The sequence below is a fragment of the Ostrinia nubilalis genome, chromosome 1 (assembly GCF_963855985.1).
Source record: "Ostrinia nubilalis chromosome 1, ilOstNubi1.1, whole genome shotgun sequence".
Lineage (NCBI taxonomy): Eukaryota > Metazoa > Arthropoda > Insecta > Lepidoptera > Crambidae > Ostrinia > Ostrinia nubilalis.
Genome location: NC_087088.1, coordinates 1,353,041 through 1,370,618, shown reverse-complemented (window position 1 = coordinate 1,370,618; position 17,578 = coordinate 1,353,041). Strand labels below are relative to the sequence as shown.

At 41.0% G+C, this 17,578-nt stretch overlaps 3 protein-coding genes and 1 long non-coding RNA gene across 4 annotated transcripts in view; all 4 read right to left on the bottom strand.

Annotated features, from left to right (window-relative positions):
- Window positions 1–2,113: 2,113 nt before the first annotated feature.
- LOC135074760 (uncharacterized) lies at window positions 2,114–3,336 on the bottom strand. The gene is made up of 3 exons (XR_010257893.1): window positions 3,039–3,336; window positions 2,681–2,909; window positions 2,114–2,283 (listed from the first exon to the last, which is right to left on the bottom strand). It is a non-coding gene; the product is annotated as an uncharacterized LOC135074760 (long non-coding RNA).
- Window positions 3,337–3,616: 280 nt separating this feature from the next.
- On the bottom strand, window positions 3,617–5,082 carry LOC135076940 (uncharacterized). The gene is made up of 4 exons (XM_063971463.1): window positions 4,748–5,082; window positions 4,587–4,659; window positions 4,153–4,221; window positions 3,617–3,829 (listed from the first exon to the last, which is right to left on the bottom strand). Exons 1-4 carry the CDS (start codon window positions 4,876–4,878, stop codon window positions 3,617–3,619), a joined length of 486 nt encoding a protein of 161 aa, XP_063827533.1. The 5' UTR covers window positions 4,879–5,082.
- An 837-nt stretch (window positions 5,083–5,919) lies between these two features.
- LOC135076928 (caveolin-1-like) lies at window positions 5,920–16,139 on the bottom strand. The gene is made up of 4 exons (XM_063971451.1): window positions 16,085–16,139; window positions 13,787–14,124; window positions 8,329–8,508; window positions 5,920–6,244 (listed from the first exon to the last, which is right to left on the bottom strand). Exons 1-4 carry the CDS (start codon window positions 16,137–16,139, stop codon window positions 6,056–6,058), a joined length of 762 nt encoding a protein of 253 aa, XP_063827521.1. The 3' UTR covers window positions 5,920–6,055.
- LOC135076922 (uncharacterized) overlaps window positions 14,964–17,578 on the bottom strand; it is a 30,541-nt gene continuing 27,926 nt past the window's right edge. Inside the window, exon 9 of the mRNA XM_063971439.1 lies at window positions 14,964–17,502. Within this exon, the coding sequence (XP_063827509.1) occupies window positions 17,382–17,502 (121 nt within the window). The 3' untranslated portion in view covers window positions 14,964–17,381. The remainder of the gene's footprint in view (window positions 17,503–17,578) is intronic.

Genomic DNA, 17,578 nt, shown 5'->3' with positions numbered 1-17,578 from the left:
ACATTCATTTTCTGCGGCTACAGTACACAGGACGTCCACTTGACTTGACTAGACCACGGGCTGGAAGACGTAGCGTGGGCAGGCCTCCTACTAGGTGGACCGACGATCTGGTAAAGGTCCGGAAAGAACCTGGATGCGGGCACCGCAGGATCATTCATTGTGGAAAACCTTGGGGCCTTTGTCCAGCAGTGGACGTCATTTTTTTTTATGCTACACAAGGCCGCAATCGCACCTGGTGTTAAGTGAGATGCAGTCTAGGATGGTACATATCTGCCCTGTAAGTGCCTATTTATTTGGCTGAAACGAACGAAGGATGAAGTAGAACACTACCGCATCCTGCTCTGTCCAGTCTTGGAGCTGCACTTGCTGAGCACGTAGAACAGGCTGAGGCCCTCCTTGTTGGAGCCGTGCACGCCGCGCTTGAAGCCGCTGGGGTGCGATACCGAGCTGAAGATCTGCAGCCCGCGGTACGTGTCCTCGTCCATGGTTACTATGTCAGCGCTATATGGGGAAGTGTGCTAAAGTCTTTCCTTGTTCAGGCTTTCGTCTAGCAGTGGATGTCCTTTGGTTGAGAGGTTCTGCTATAAAATACTCTTGGTTCTGCCATGAAGTGGAACACTCTTACCGCATCCTGCTCTGTCCAGTCTTGGAGCTGCACTTGCTGAGCACATAGAACAGGCTGAGCCCCTCCTTGTTGGAGCCGTGCACGCCGCGCTTGAAGCCGCTGGGGTGCGAGACCGAGCTGAAGATCTGCAGCCCGCGGTACGTGTCCTCGTCCATGGTTACTATGTCAGCGCTATATGGGGAAGTGTGCTAAAGTCTTTCCTTGTTCAGGCTTTCGTCTAGCAGTGGATGTCCTTTGGTTGAGAGGTTCTGCTATAAAATACTCTTGGTTCTGCCATGAAGTGGAACACTCTTACCGCATCCTGCTCTGTCCAGTCTTGGAGCTGCACTTGCTGAGCACATAGAACAGGCTGAGCCCCTCCTTGTTGGAGCCGTGCACGCCGCGCTTGAAGCCGCTGGGGTGCGAGACCGAGCTGAAGATCTGCAGCCCGCGGTACGTGTCCTCGTCCATGGTTACTATGTCAGCGCTATATGGGGAAGTGTGCTAAAGTCTTTCCTTGTTCAGGCTTTCGTCTAGCAGTGGATGTCCTTTGGTTGAGAGGTTCTGCTATAAAATACTCTTGGTTCTGCCATGAAATGGAACACTCTTACCGCATCCTGCTCTGTCCAGTCTTGGAGCTGCACTTGCTGAGCACGTAGAACAGGCTGAGGCCCTCCTTGTTGGAGCCGTGCACGCCGCGCTTGAAGCCGCTGGGGTGCGATATCGAGCTGAAGATCTGCAGCCCGCGGTACGTGTCCTCGTCCATGGGTACTTAGAAAGGTTCTGCTATGAAGTGGAATCAAGTGGCAGTGGGCGGGGTACATAGCTCGTAGAGACGATGGTCGTTGGGGCAGACAAGTTCTCGAGTGGCGACTACGGGCTGGAAGACGTAGCGTGGGCAGGCCTCCTACTAGGTGGGCCGACGATCTGGTAAAGGTCCGGAAAGAACCTGAATGCGGGCACCGCAGGATCATTCATTGTGGAAAACCTTGGGGGAGGCCTTTGTCCAGCAGTGGACGTCATTTGGCTGAAACGAACGAACGATGAAGTGGAACACTACCGCATCCTGCTCTGCCCAGTCTTGGAGCTGCACTTGCTGAGCACGTAGAACAGGCTGAGCCCCTCCTTGTTGGAGTCGTGCACGCCGCGCTTGAAGCCGCTGGGGTGCGACACCGAGCTGAAGATCTGCAGCCCGCGGTACGTGTCCTCGTCCATGGGTACTTAGAAAGGTTCTGCTATGAAGTGGAATCAAGTGGCAGTGGGCGGGGTACATAGCTCGTAGAGACGATGGTCGTTGGGGCAGACAAGTTCTCGAGTGGCGACTACGGGCTGGAAGACGTAGCGTGGGCAGGCCTCCTACTAGGTGGGCCGACGATCTGGTAAAGGTCCGGAAAGAACCTGAATGCGGGCAGCGCAGGACCGTTCATTGCGGAAGACCTTGGGGAGGTCTTTGTCCAGCTGTGGACGTCATTTGGCTGAAACGAACGAACGATGAAGTAGAACACTACCGCATCCTGCTCTGCCCAGTCTTGGAGCTGCACTTGCTGAGCACGTAGAACAGGCTGAGCCCCTCCTTGCTGGAGCCGTGCACGCCGCGCTTGAAGCCGCTGGGGTGCGACACCGAGCTGAAGATCTGCAGCCCGCGGTACGTGTCCTCGTCCATGGTTACTATGTCTGCGCTGTGACGGGAAGGATTTTTAGTCTTCCCTTTATTTAAAGTCGTACCTGACCTTACAGGTAAGTAGGTAGGTATTGTTAGTATACAGTGTGAGTCACGATAAAGTGTAGGTACATATGAATTATGGTAAAACTAGACCTGTTTTTATCGAAAAAAAAGAGGTCAAAAATTTTTTGAGATTATTTTTAAAATTTTTACAGATTTTTTTTCTTTCAATTACTTATTGTAAAGGATCTACGACTGATCGTCTCTACCACCATATCATCGAAAATCCGTTTGACCAAAAACTCATATTTATGCTGCTTGAGAAATCGGTTCCGATTGATATTACCAAGGACTTTCTTGAATGCCTTTCCATATTAGTCTTAGACCTCATAGACAAACTGAATTAAACCTACAGCGAAATCTTCTTCAGTCTCAAGAACTGCGGCTTGCTATGCAGGTCCATGCAGAGCGAGGACCAATTGAGGTCCAGATACCGCAGAAGGGCGCCTAAAGCGTGGACGCTTTGCGTCTGGTTGAAGTCCACCACTGTCCGGAGGAAGAGAGTGCGCTCATCTTCGGAACAGTTGGGAGGTTCGTGTGGGAGGGACAGTGTGAGGATGCGCCGCTTGCAGGCTTCGAAACCTGATGGATGTAGTTAAAAATCGTCAGGTCATTTAGTCCAGTACAGGTATATGACAAAGGGAATATTTAGGAGTTATTAGATCGTTAATTCTCTACTACAGGAATCTTTTTTACTTTTCTACAATTTACCAGAAGCAAATGGAGGATTCGGCTTACACTTCCACACTAGCCACCTAGCCAGACGGGTAGGGGACTTTTGATGTTCGTATGTTTCTTCCTTAGTCGCCTCTTACGACATCCATGGACAGAGTGGGGGTGGTGGATTGTTAGAGGAGTAGCCTAATCGAATCTAGATATACCGAAGGTCAGCAAACATAGTAACTACAACACTATCCCAATTTTACAACTGGGATCTAACGATAGTATTCTTAGTAAACCCGCAAACAATATTGTACAGGAAGAATCCTCATTACTACATAACAAGGTTAAATCACAGATTAAACACTATAATTTTACACTTGTAAATAAATACAAATTCATGCTAATGCTATAATAAATACTGATTAAACAATTTATCAACTTCATACCACGCCTACTCGATCAACAATTTTTTTAAATTTCAATAAGTTTAATGGTGCCGCATCATTACCAACTAATTCGGAAAGGAAAGCAAAACTTTGGAGGGGGTTATTGGGGGTTTTTCTCTAACAAATTATAATATACCTACCTTTTTATCACTTGGTTTTTTTGGTTTATGCAGTGACTGACTACTTACTGTACTCTCTCGCTGATATGAACATAAGCTTGCAAGAGCCCTCGCTGCTTCTGTCGCAGTCGAAGACGGTCTTCTTGACGGCCTGAACGAAGGCGCCCTGCGTCTTGCCGTCAAGGAGCACCCTGGACGGAGCCACTTGTCGGAACAGGTTTAGGAACATCAGGAACTCTGGGGGACGGTCTACGATCTCGTCTAGAATCTGAAGCTGGAGGAAGGTCAAGAATGGTAAGCAGAATTATTGACGCAATAAGTACGTATAATATGAGAACGGATTAAACTTTATGACACTGATTGATGACGACTGCCTAATGCTATGTATTAGGCCACACAAATCTACCTACTTTCTGGTGTGTCTAGTAGGTTGTATAATTTTGGTTTGAAGTCTTGCTGGATGGATTTTCAGGGCTTGATGGAGCCTTAGTTAGATTAGTTTTCATCTGACATGGGGATGACCTGGGTTCGAATCTCAGGTGGTTCATTTGTTTCAGAAGTTTCTATGCATTTTTTTCACATAATTATTATACCCACCTCTCCCGTTTGTAGCGTGTAGTAGGCGGCCCCTAACTTCCCGGCTCGGCAGTACACGACGAGTATTTTCTGTTAATTAACAATCCAAATTAATTACCGATTTAATTAACGTCGTAAACTTGAAACACCATTAATCTTCCCCCATGATTTTCATATTTGAAACGGGCGCTATCGTATCATGTGAAACATTAATATATGTTTACGTAACTACTGTTATCAATCACCTAATACCGGTTTTAGGTACCTGTACATAAAATGAGGTTAGTAACAAGTTGATGACTAGCCTTTAGTTAGTTATTTGCATAGTGGCATTTGTTTTTGTATTATGTTAGGTTAGGGTACCTACCTATTTAGGGTTTGATTTCACAACATCGATCTATGTAAGTTTAGATACCATACAAACCCTGTAAGTATATTTAATGTTTTCGATTTACCTCTTCTATGTCCGAATCCTCCGTAGATTCTTGATTGTTTGTAGCGTTCTGGTTTGATGGAACATCTGTATTTCTGTGACCAAGCATAAACCATTATGCATGTTAATTATAAGTATCTGACTTCTTCAGGATAATTAATTTTCGTTTATACAATCGATTACCTGCGACATTTAGCGATTACAAAATGATTATCCGTTTGGGACGAACCGGCAACCGTGGCACTACTACTGGTGTGAGGCTGCCGAACCACATTTGTTTGCACGCTACCAAAATTACTGCTATCAGTCATCATTACAGCAATTTTAAAGATTTGTGAATAAGTGTTTGTTCACAACACAACTTGTATAAATTGGCTATTCCACAAATTATTATTTTTCCACTATGGAAAAGCAACAGATTATATTTTTTTATTTCCCGCCAATTTTGGCTGGACGACGAAAAACCACGACGACTAGTGACGTGAATATTTGAAAAAGTTTTCAAATTACTCGATTTACATTGATTCGATTTTGATTTATAATTTCCTGAAATAAATATGCTTCCTACCTATTATTTCTTTATTATGTTATTTTTACGGGTTAAAATCTTTGTAAGTGCAAACTTTAGGTCTAATCTTAAAAAGTTAAAGGGTAATTTGTGTAAAGTGAAAAGTTATTGCTAAATTACCCACTTCATTATTTTAACATGCAATAAAGTTAATAATAACACACTATAATAACCTCAACCGTATGTTTTTGTTCGTAAGACATGGCTACCGTTTCGTGTTTTATCCTAATTACTAATATAATAATGGCGACACAGCTATGGCGTGTGCGGGGTCCATTTGCCGGGCAAGGGTTATTGGGGCACTCACCTTAATATTGCAATCAAAACAATCTGGCTGCTCGTTGACCTGAATGTGTGGCTTCTTGACAGGCTTGGCTTGGCTTAATAAAAAGTTGATGGCTATGATAAGATTCGGGCGCGGGAGGCTTTGGAATAATTACCAAATAACTTATGTTGTTATTAAATAATACCAGTAATACTTGTAAAACAGATAACTTTAATTAAATACTTTTGTAATATAAAATTGCTGTAATTTTCCTTATTTTAAAGACTTTTTTATCATTAGTATACGCACATTAATAGTATTAATATCATGTTTATTAATTTTTATACTGATTAAAACTTATATTAATAGAATCTAATAAATATTATTGATAATTATGTATTATTAGTCATTATTTTAGTACTTGGTGCATAAAACGTTTCAAAATGTGAAATATTTAATATTTTAATTATTTTACTATAGGTATTTATAAAGGCACTTATAAGCATTTAACATATTTTTAATAATGTCTGTTTTAAGTTCACACTTTAGTCTGTATTTAAATCCACATTTATTTCACTCATCGTTTATCATTTAAAAATCGACTGACTTTAAAATTGAACACAATCGAGTTCGTCCCATCACTAGAGGTGCGTTTACACTACACGACAAGGAGGTCGCGCTCCTCTGGCGCGTCCCGTCGCATGTTGACGCGGATGTGCCTGCAAACATGGCCGACTGCTTCTGCTGCCGGCACCACCGTGGCGGCCATGCAAGACATGACCATGGTACGGAGAGACGCGAAGTAGATCTTCACGCAGCGAAGGCAGGGCGCCGTGCACCAGATTTGCTGAAAAAGAAGATGAAAAGTGACTGTTGTGATTTGATAAAGGGTCGTTGGAAATTGAGTTAAGACCTACATTTTTGGAAACGTTCAATTTTACTGGGCAGGTGAGCAAAAACCAAAGTTTTGTTATCGTTACATGCAATATTGTTTCATTAATTAACTATTTTGTCGTGGGTTTATTAAGTTTCCAGTTCAACTACCTTCTTATGTAAAAAAAATTACGCATCGATTTGTCTTTTACTAAAAGAGATTTTTATTTAACTTGAGGGTAAGTTAAGTTTGAAAATAATACTACCTACCTTATTTTTTCCTTTCCGTTCAGTTCTTTATTGGATTTACCAAAAATGCCTATTTATAAGTGTAGCGTGCCGCCATATTTAACATTGTCAGTTTACACTTGGCCAAACAATTCGGGGCGACACAAAGCAGTGCCAATTATTGTAATGGCCGACGCTTCACGGCCGTCTCAGTGGCCGTAGCATGCGGCACGAACCGAAATGTGATCCTAAATAGTAATTACAAACGGATTACGGTTCAATGACCCGCGGGTGGGGGTTTTATTACTGCTATTTGTAAAAATGCTGCTGATTTGTGAAAATAATATTGTGGGTAATTAATAAATTGTAATACTTCTATTATTTTTTACAGGCTTATATCGTAGAGTATCTATCACAAGAGATAGTAATTGTGGGCTCGTTGAATGGTGGTAGAAAAGTAGGTAATGCAGAAAGATGGCAAATTGCATCAAAGCAGAACAAAGTTCTGTCGTGTTGGAAACAGAAACGCCACACGCAGCTGGCGTGCTGTCTGGCTTCTGACGGTGAGGAAGGTATAACACCAGTTCCTGGCGTGCTGGAAGTAGATACCCTACACGGCTGCTCCTTCTTGGCAGAATAGATACGTACCCTCAAATGCAAGACAGGCAAAATCGCAGTCGAGGCAAAGGGAGGACGGCGAAGAAGCACCAATTCCTTTCGTGCTGGACCAGAAGCACCAGCCCTGGGCTGGTGCCTAAAAATGGTGGTTAAAACAGAATAGACACGTAACTCGAAGGCAAGACAGGCGAAGCCGCAGCCAAGACACAGGGCGCAGGGAGGCGCGATGAGGACGGCGAGGAAGGTGTAGCATCAGTTCCTGGCGTGCTGGAAGCAAAGATCACACTTGTCCCCTTTTGATCGGAACAGACACGTCACGTACCTCAAATGCAAGGCAGGCGAACCCGCAGCCGAGGCACAGGGCGCAGGGAGGCGCGATGAGGACGGCGAGGAAGGTGTAGCACCAGTTCCTTTCGTGCTGGAAGCAGACGTGCCACTCGGCTGCTTCCTCTTTGTATAGTGTAGACACGTACCTCAAACGCAAGGCAGGCGAAGCCGCAGCCGAGGCACAGGGCGCATGGCGGCGCGATGAGGACGGCGAGGAAGATGTAGCACCGGTTCCTGGCGTGCTGGGAGCAGAGGTGCCACTCGGCTGCTTCCTCGATGTATAGTGTAGACACGTACCTCAAACGCAAGGCAAGCGAAGCCGTAGCCAAGACACAGGGCGCAGGGAGGCGCGATGAAGACGGCGAGGAAGGTGTAGCACCAGTTCCTGTCTTGCTGGAAGCAAAGACGCCTCACACCTGCTCCTTCTTGAAGAACAGTATAGCTACGTACCTCAAACGCAAGGCAAGCGAAGCCGCAGCCGAGGCACAGGGCGCAGGGAGGAGCGATGAGGACGGCGAGGAAGGTGTAGCACCAGTTCCGTGCGTGCTGGAAGCAAACGCCATACACCTGCTCCTTCTTGATACATAGTAGATTACCTCAAACGCAAGGCAGGCAAAGCCGCAGCCGAGGCAGAGAGCTTAGGGAGGACGAGGAAGGTGTAGCACCAGTTCCTTTCGTGCTGGAAGCAGACGTGCCACTCGGCTGCTTCCTCTTTGTATAGTGTAGACACGTACCTCAAACGCAAGGCAAGCGAAGCCGCAGCCAAGACACAGGGCGCAGGGAGGCGCGATGAGGACGGCGAAGAAGGTGTAGCACCAGTTCCGTGCATGCTAAAAGCAGAGGCACCATACACCTGCTCCTTTTCGAAGAAGAATAGCTACGTACCTCGAACGCAAGGCAGGCGAAGCCGCATCCAAGGCACAAGGCGCAGGGAGGCGCGATGAGGACGGCGAGGAAGGTGTAGCACCAGTTCCGTGCGTGCTGGAAGCAGAGCGCGCTGAGCCTCCACGCGCACTCCGGGCTGCGAGCGCCCTCTGGCTCGCCGATGATGTCGTCCCAAACTATCTGCGGATATGGTGAGTTTCTTGAGAATTATTTCATTTTTTATCTGCAAATCTTTAACCCTACCAGCTACCACTGCTTCGGGATATTAGGTATATGGGCTAGCTTACTATGTTTAAATATTTATTTCTACCTAAGTAAGTTTTAACATTTCAACTTATTTTCAACTAGCTTGTTGGTAGAGTGCCGCCCCTATTAAATAATTTCTATCGGACACCATGTCAGCACGTTATGTTAATACTAACAATGGGAAATCGATGCACTATTCAGGCCAATGACGTCCGTTATGTCATACTTACTTTGTGTCATAGCAGTCATAGTTGAAGCAAAGGGAATGCCGACTGCTGTGTCAGTGTGTCAATGCCGATAGAACATAAAATAGAATACAATAGAAATGGCTGTACTTGAACTTCAGACCAGAATTTTTGGTTAGAAAGGAACTCATCATAATGCCATAAATGCCGTTGCTTTTCATTAATATCAGTCGTCTTAACTACCCCATTATAGACAAAGTAATCCACGTCACAGATTAAGTTATGGTTTTTTGTACTAACTGGTTTCCCAAACTACCGCGTCATAATTATTATGTGGGCGTTAGAGTAGGCGCACACCGTTGATTTTTAGTTGGCCGATAGTTGTGCCCGATTTCAAATTGTATGAAGAATCGGCCAAATCGAATCGGCGTAGTGTGCGCACTCTCATACATGCCCATACTGATCAACTGCCCGACTAAACTATCGGCCGACGAAAAATCAACGGTGTGCGCCTACTCTTAGAGGTTAGAGAGGTGAACACAAGCACTTTCAGTCATATAATGGGTAGGAAGTGCAGTTAGGCTCGTTCTGCATTGGTAAATTTTTGTCTTCCTTCCCTTCACAATATTTGAACAAAAAAATTCTCTCGCATTTCCATCCTGTGCAAGATTTTAACAAAGAATGAAGTCTGAAAATCTTTTATAACCAGGGTTAACAAACCCCCCGAGTACTTAGAAAGAAAGCGTTTATGATCGCGTGACCGCTAGCCACCATGACATCATCTTGATTATAGTCGCTACTACAATGGACCTAGGTATCCGATTTTCTGTCTAGATCTAAAAATCAGTTTACCTGCTTAAACAATGTGCTTGGTCACGCATAGTGAGACAAACTTGTAGGTTCGTATGAAGAAAATGCGTTTACCTACAACATGTGGTGTATAGCCCTAACCCGAGTTCGGAATGGCAGCTAGTTTGAATCTCGCTGGGGACAAATACTCTCATAAAACTCATTTATTTCTGCAAATATGCTTTAAAAAAGCACTTTTATACGTCCCAGTATTAACCCTACCACTGCTTCAGGACAATAAATGGGCCAGTGTAGAGAAGAAGCAGCTACTTAAAAGCTCTGTTAGTCTATAACTTGATTAGATAGTTGGAATAATTGATTTGTATACTTTACACTTTCCACAAGTAACTTCAGGTGTTAGGTAGTTATAAAATTTGTAAAGATCAATGATAAACCCAGCTGTCGGCCACAGTGTAACCTATTGACCTCTAGATTGAAACAGATTGTGAACGTCTTGGAATTGGGCGCCTAACCTTCAGTGGTGGACATCAGACTTATAGTTTAGTTGCAATATAGAACTTATTATACTTAGTAAGGTGTAACTTTAGCTAGAAGCGCTGTAGTTCATACCTGGAATGCCTGAATGGCCTTTTAAAGAAAAGGCTTATAAGTATTTTTCATGAAAACTTGACTGGATAAGAAATGAATTGGACGGGAGTTACGATAGCTTTTGTAATTAGTATTCGAGCAAAGAAATCAAAACCGGCCAAGTGCGTGTCGGACTCACGCACAAAGGGTTCCGTACCATTGATTTATGTTTTTTTTTAATTTAAGTTATTTGTTACGCGGTAATAAGCGGTTACGATTTACGAGGTATTAAAAAAAAACTACTTACTAGATCTCGTTCAAAACAATTTTCGTTGGTAGTTTTTATAGTAATGTACATCATATTTATTTTTTAGATTTTTCATTTTCTTATTTTAGAACTAAATGCAACTTTTTTCCACTTTGGAAGCGTCGGTCACGCAAACTATTAAGTAGTTAAGCAGTTTAGTATTTTAGAAACCTCGATATCATTTTTGAAGACCTATCCATAGATACCCCAAACGTATGTGTTTGATGAAAAAAAAATGTTGAGTTTCAGTTCTAAGTATGGGGAGCCCCCAATATTTATTATTATTATTTTATTTTTGCATCAAAATCTTAATGCGGTTCACAGAATACATCGTCCTACCAAGTTTCAACAGTATAGCTCTTATAGTTTCGGAAAAAAATGGCTGTGACATACGGACGGACAGATGGACGTGCGGACTGACGGACAGGCGGACAGACGGACAGACAGACAGACATGACAAATCTATAAGGGTTCCGTTTTTTGCCATTTGGCTACGGAACCCTAAAAACGTTTATGAAGAAAAGCGGCTGACCTCACTTTCAGAAATGTGAATTACTTTCGTGTTATTTCATGCTTTATCGCAACTGGTATACTTTAAGTAATACAAGGGAACAAGTACAAGTTAATAAAGAGTTTCTTTTAGTATTTTTTGTCTGTTATTGAAAATTACACTTATATCTAAAAATACTAGCTTTCCGCCCGCGGCTTCGTCCGCGTGGATGTTTGTCTGTCACAGAAAAACTTCATCGCGCGCGTCCCTGTTTCAAAAACCGGGATAAAAACTATCCTATGTTCTTTCCCGGGACTCAAACTATCTCTATGCCAAATTTCATCAAAATCGGTTGCGAGGTTTAAGCGGGAAAGCGTAACAGACAGACAGACAGACAGACAGACAGACAGAGTTACTTTCGCATTTATAATATTAGTTGGGATTACTTACAGCCTAAATGTACTTATTTTAGTAGAACGTTGTATAAGAAACAAATAAATGTAGAGCCTTATAAGGTATAGATTTCACAAAACTTCAACTGGTTTTTCAACCGACTTCAAAAAAGGAGGAGGTTCTCAATTCGACCCGTATGTTTTTTTTTTTTTTTTTTTTTTTTTTCTATGTTTGTTACGCGATAACTCCGCCATTTATGAACCGATTTGAACAAATCTTTTTTCAGCGTATAGGTAATACCTCAAGGGTGGTCCCATTTAAATTTAATAATAAAAAAAACAACCCCCAAGGGTGGAAAATTGGGGATGAACTTTTTTATACGCAATATCTCCGCCGATTATAAACCAATTAGAACGATTACTTTTTTGTTGAATAGGTATTATCAAAAGGGTGGTTTCATGCGAATTTGAAGAAAATATTTCACCCCCAAGGGTGGAAAATTGGGGATGAACTTTTTTATAATATACATTAAGAATATGGTCTCAATGTACTGCCTACCTTCAGTGGTAACATCAAGGTAACAATTAGTTAACTAAAAAGCAAGAAATAAGTAAAATTTTATAAAAAAAAATAAAACCGACTCCAAAAAACCTACACTAAAAAGTAGAAAAATAATTACTAATTACCTACTTATTTATTAGGACGAATTATTAATATTTATGTAGGTATACCATGATTGATACTCTTGGAGTCGGTGCAGGCAAACTTTACATGTTTCATAATCTTGGCACCGACTCCAGAAGTATCAATCATGGTATACCTACATAAATATTAATAATTCGTCCTAATAAATAAGTAGGTAATTAGTAATTATTTTTCTACTTTTTAGTGTAGGTTTTTTGGAGTCGGTTTTATTTTTACTAGCAGTGTTTACCTACTATTTATTTTCTTGCCTGGCGTGCTAATTCGACTACATTGTTTCACATTGTTTGTACTTTGTAGTGTGGTGAAGTGCCGCGTGTAACTCCACTACGCACGCTAATGACTGCAAATACACAGCTCTCTGATTTCTTTTTAGGATTGCCGCGGAAAAAGGAACAGGCAAAGAATAAAGAACTTGCGGTTTTGCATAGCTTTATGTGATTTTGTTAAGCGTGAAAAGGGCCCCCTTTTTTCAGCAAAATTCATAAAATTGCATACCCACTAGCAACCAGGCAGCTAGTGGGTAGGTTGTGGTAGAAGTGGGTAGCTAGCTTCTTTGTAACCTGGGTATTTTGGCTTTATGTCTCACTACCTACAATTTCCTTTTTACTACATAAGGTAAAAAATATGCTAAGAATGTATTTGGTGTTTGTAGGCGTTCTGTAAACTACGAGTAATATCGATCTAAATTATGACGCACGAAAGTTTTTTGCTTTTTACAAATCCATGTAATTATAATTTGATTTGCATAAGAGGGCTGTTAACTTAACATTGAAGTGTTTTTAACCGAGCAACTTTGAAAGCAGTAATTAATAGCACGTAATCGTATGAAAATTACAGACCTGTTGAAATTATAGAACATTCCTTTCACTGTTTCACTTGAGTAAAATTAGATTTACATCTCATTAATTCAATTACCTTTTGTAGCACGTACGTAATGCTATTGCGAAGTTATTTTAGAAGCTATAGCGGCTTTTTTGTTATTTCACCGAATAAAAATAATTATTATTCATATTTAGCTGACTAAACTATAATTATATTTATTCGATTTCCAGATGCTAAAGTAAAAGAGAAACGACGTTGCAATGGTTAAATCCATAGGATTTTCCGAGATATGCTCATTTTATTTAATCATTAAAAGGGTTATCTATTGTCAACATTCCAGCAATGTTTCTTTAAAAAAGTTTATCATATGTCAGCATTCCAGCAATGTTTCCTGGATGGAGCACCAATGGAAGGTTACCCGTAAATGTATGTGGCAACACTTGACCTTTCCCCACTTCAGACGGTCGCGGTGGTTAAATGTAAATAGCTTTCCGGACTAACTTCTATTTCGGTGCGAATTAGCATTGTACACATAAAAATCATTTATCACAGTCGCCCACTCAGTTTATGATGACGAGGGTGGGGTTTTCAGGACCTTTTGTTTCATAATTATTTTTAAACAAAGGCGAAATTTCGATAGAGGTAAGAACTTACTGACGTTTTATCCTACCTTCAATATCCAAACTACATAATAATACCCACGATGTTTTGATTTTGTCTTACTGTAACTGAGCTGTGTCTAGTAGAATTTTGGCTTTTCCACATTGTACTTTTGGCAACAAATCTTTAATTTATTGCCAAAAGTCTGTACTACACGCATAAGTGTATGGACTATGGACTGTGGTCTCGAACCACTCTTTCAGGCAGGCTAAATTGGCAAAAACAACCTCCTCCTACCTTTAAAACAAGACTTAGGTAATTGTTATTACTTACTTGCACATGTTGATTGAGATTGTTCGGGTCTCTATCCTCCAGCGCTTCCCGCTCGCTCTCCGGCTTGGCCGCCATTTCTCTCGGCTTCGGCGGCGACAGTCGCTCCAACACCGGCTCCAACGGGACCACAGTTTCCGGCGGCGGCGTGGCCAACACCGGCGGGGTGGTCAACACCGGCGCGGTTGTCAATACCGGCGGCGCCGTCGGGGGTTTGTAGACCGGCGGCGCCGGTTCTGGGATCTCTGGTAACAGCTTGGCTTTGTACGCGCACGCTATGCACTGCCGAGACGAGGTCCTTGTGAGAGGGACGGCGGACCCGCCGGACCCTAAAGGCACGTCTTCAAATGCCACGGTCGGTGAGTGTGTTTGCTTCTTTAGAATAGTGTTTGTTGTAAAATAAGTTCAACTGTTTTCAATTTTGTTGTCCTTTATTTGTGTACAGTTTAGAGGTATTTTTTACGATAAATTAATAAATCACTTAATTGTAGAGTTCGTGTTTTTTGTTATTTCGGCCTACTTATAATACTTCTGATTAGTTTGAATCTAATAATTAAGCCTGTTTTGAAAGTCAATACTGCTTTTTGCAGTTAATTAATAACGTATGTAAACTTAATACCACTATACCACAACAATAAAATTAATTTATTCCAGCTAGAGCGTGTCCGTTATGAAAGCTCGTACTAAACTGAACTTTCCCTCCAAAAGCTCTCTATTATTTTTCACGCATGCGCTTTTTTATCGAAAGAGTTTCAATGTTTCGTGTACATTGATCAGTTTTAGTGAAGTTTATAGCATAAATAGTTTGTTGAAGGAGCAGTGTAATGTGTTATTATGTTGTGTTCGTAGGATTTTTTATTATTAACGCTTTTCAGGAGCTTTCAGTAAGAGCGTTGACCGAAGTGGAAAAGTTCAGGCCTAATGGGCTTTTGATTATCGATGGGTAAACACCAAGTTTACTTATGAGTTTTCTTGCGCTACATTTTTGACAAGGGGATGTACCTAATGTGTTTACATGAGACTAATGTGCCTGGACATTAAAATTTCACTCATCATTATTTATTCAACCGAAAATTATGCTTACTTTACCAAAGTTGCTGTCAAAATATAATTCGTAATCTAAGCGATTTTAGATGAAACTTAGTTAATTGATTATTTCAAGGTTGTAAAATTATACACATTATCAAAAATACAAATGTTTATTACATGTTGAATAAACAATATCTTATGCACTATTTATATACATGCACCAATTCGTTATATTTATGTACACTTAGGCGTATAGTTTATATAAAAACATTAATAACATGGGATATGCTTTGACGATTAATATTCGTGCTTTATACAGGTATAATTTATACATGATTGAGCGACTATACATTTAATATTTCGTAAAAAAATTCTTACAATGTATGCGTATATTGCACCTGTTATTATTGTAAAAACAAATTATCATAACTTACTTATTGTCTGCATCTGTAAATGAGTATGTGTTTCAATTATTAATAATAACATTGTTACATTATTATTTGGCTGTCGAGTAAGGATTGATTCAAACATGACATTATTTATTGTAATAAAACTATTGTTACAGGCAGACAATGAAACTAATTTCTAAATGCGTCTTTGATATTCATAGGTAAAACCATAGCAGTTATAACCTTGCTTTTGTATTACTTGAAATGTGCCATCAACCTAAATTATTTGACAAAAATATGTCTGGAACTCTACGAATGGAGAAAGTCGGTAATTATTCGTTTTGTTAGATAATCGTCGATAAAAAGAATAGAGTAATGCCCGTTTTCACCATCAATTCCTAATTTTAAGTGACCCCTATGGTAATACATACAGGATTTTGTTTACATAGAGATCACTTAAAAATTAGCGTTTGATGGTGAAAACGGGTATCTATAAGTGCCTTTTCCTGCGATGCGGATTACGGCACGCGTGCGGATCTGCTCCGCATGCGGGCTGTCCGTATTTCATTATTTCATACATGTTTTTAACGCGGGCTACACGCACGCAACCATCAGCGTGGTTGTACATATACGCACGCTACAAATTAGAGAGACCAGAATCCGCACGCGTTCTGAAATCCGCATCACAGAAAAAAGGCACTACTTAAATAGGCTTAAATCCAACATTTCGATCTCGCGATAGCTTTTCGAAACACTATCTTTGCTTGGAAAATGACCTTTCATTTGTTTTATTTGTTCTATGAGTGATTGGTATAACCTGCGTTGGGCCAAACAAAAGTATTCATTAGCGATTGCGTGGTCAGGCTTGGCGTCGTTAACCCACTTGCCGCGCCTGGTCTTCCACACCCCTTCAGGGGTGCCAGTTTTATGACGATCATATTTCATGTCACAACAAAATATTTATGTATTTTACTCGTATCTATTGCTACTTAGTTATTTCGTAGGAAGTTAATTTGGTTTATGAAAGAGTTTTCAATTACATTGATATAAAGCAGTAAACAATCAAAAGCAGGCCTGCTGCAAATTTTGAAATTGATTAATGTAATTTACGTTTGGATTCGATTTGAAACCTTTTTCCATTAACATTATGATTTCGATTTGATTCGATATACTAAGGATTGGCACCCCTAGCATATAATTTACTGTGTAGAGGTATAAAAGTTATGATTGATCGGCCTGAAAGGTTACTCGCAGCCAAAAGGGAACAATATTAATCCTCCTGAATGTCTTCATTGTGTCGCTGTGAAATATTATTCGAAAATACTTTTCCACCTTCATAGGCGTTTCTTTAGAATCTAATAACGTTCGGATACAATCAATACAGTTCGATAATACGTTATCTAAGTAATAGCACCTGATTTAATACGTATATTTCTAGTCTATATTAAAGCTTGAGTAATTATAATTATTACATTGGAAGACGAGAGCTATTGCATTGTTTATGACCGCTTAAGCTAAACTTGACTTATTACAAACGAATATACGTATTTTACATTTAAACTTTATTCTAACTATACAGAAAACGACAATTAAAGCACTTATCGGAGTCAAAATTAGCAACAAAAAATAAATTCACGAAAATTAATAATTAAATAGATCTAACTACGTCTAAGTTACATAAGATAATGTTAAATATAACTAACTCATTAAAAGTGGTGCCTACGAGTATATAAACAAACAAAACGAGCTACCGGAGCATTTACAGGTTGACTGACAGAACTGACCCAAATGTTGAGTGACGGGGTTCGGGGCTAAGCGTGACGACTGCAGGAAATCCTTTCGTTTTGCCCGACTTCCCTCATCAACTTTCGGTTCAAATATGACCTGTTTCTAACCAAGTCTGCTAGTTTAAAAACTTTTTACTAAGGGTTGTTTTCAATTCTTATTTAGACAAATATGAACCCTTTAGAATTGAGCAATATGAGTACATACCCCAAGTGACATAACTATTGTTCAGTTGATGCAGTAGACAAATTCTTAACTATCCAACTCGAGCCTAGACAATTTTTGTGATGGATTTACTCATTGATAAATCTGTTCGACACTGAGTAAATACAGTTCACGTTTTTCTTTCGTCGCCATCGCGAATAATTCGGACGTCCTCACGCGTCGACAGTCGGTCAACGAATGGCGACGGTCGTCCGCGCCGGCCCGGACGGCCGAAGAGTGGGGACGATGGCGGGCTCCTCCGGCTCCTCTTTAGTTGACTCTCTGCTGATCCCGTGGGCGTGTGGAGGGTTACTTTAAATACAATTTTATAATTAATCCAATATGTTTGCAAGAAAGATGCTTTTGATAGGCCTATTTTGATAAAGGT

Bases quoted from the DNA above. Each gene is read 5' to 3' on its own strand.
- LOC135076940 (XM_063971463.1), bottom strand. From the start codon at position 4,878: ATGATGACTGATAGCAGTAATTTTGGTAGCGTGCAAACAAATGTGGTT. The intron at 4,660-4,747 runs GTAATCGATTGT...GCTTGGTCACAG, and splicing joins GTAATCGCTAAATGTCGCAG to AAATACAGATGTTCCATCAA. The intron at 3,830-4,152 runs GTGGGTATAATA...ACCTTCCTCCAG, and splicing joins ACACGCTACAAACGGGAGAG to CTTCAGATTCTAGACGAGAT.
- LOC135076928 (XM_063971451.1), bottom strand. From the start codon at position 16,139: ATGATCGTCATAAAACTGGCACCCCTGAAGGGGTGTGGAAGACCAGGC. The intron at 14,125-16,084 runs GTGGGTTAACGA...TGGCATTTGAAG, and splicing joins TGGAAGACCAGGCGCGGCAA to ACGTGCCTTTAGGGTCCGGC. The intron at 8,509-13,786 runs GTAAGTAATAAC...CCATATCCGCAG, and splicing joins ATCTCAATCAACATGTGCAA to ATAGTTTGGGACGACATCAT.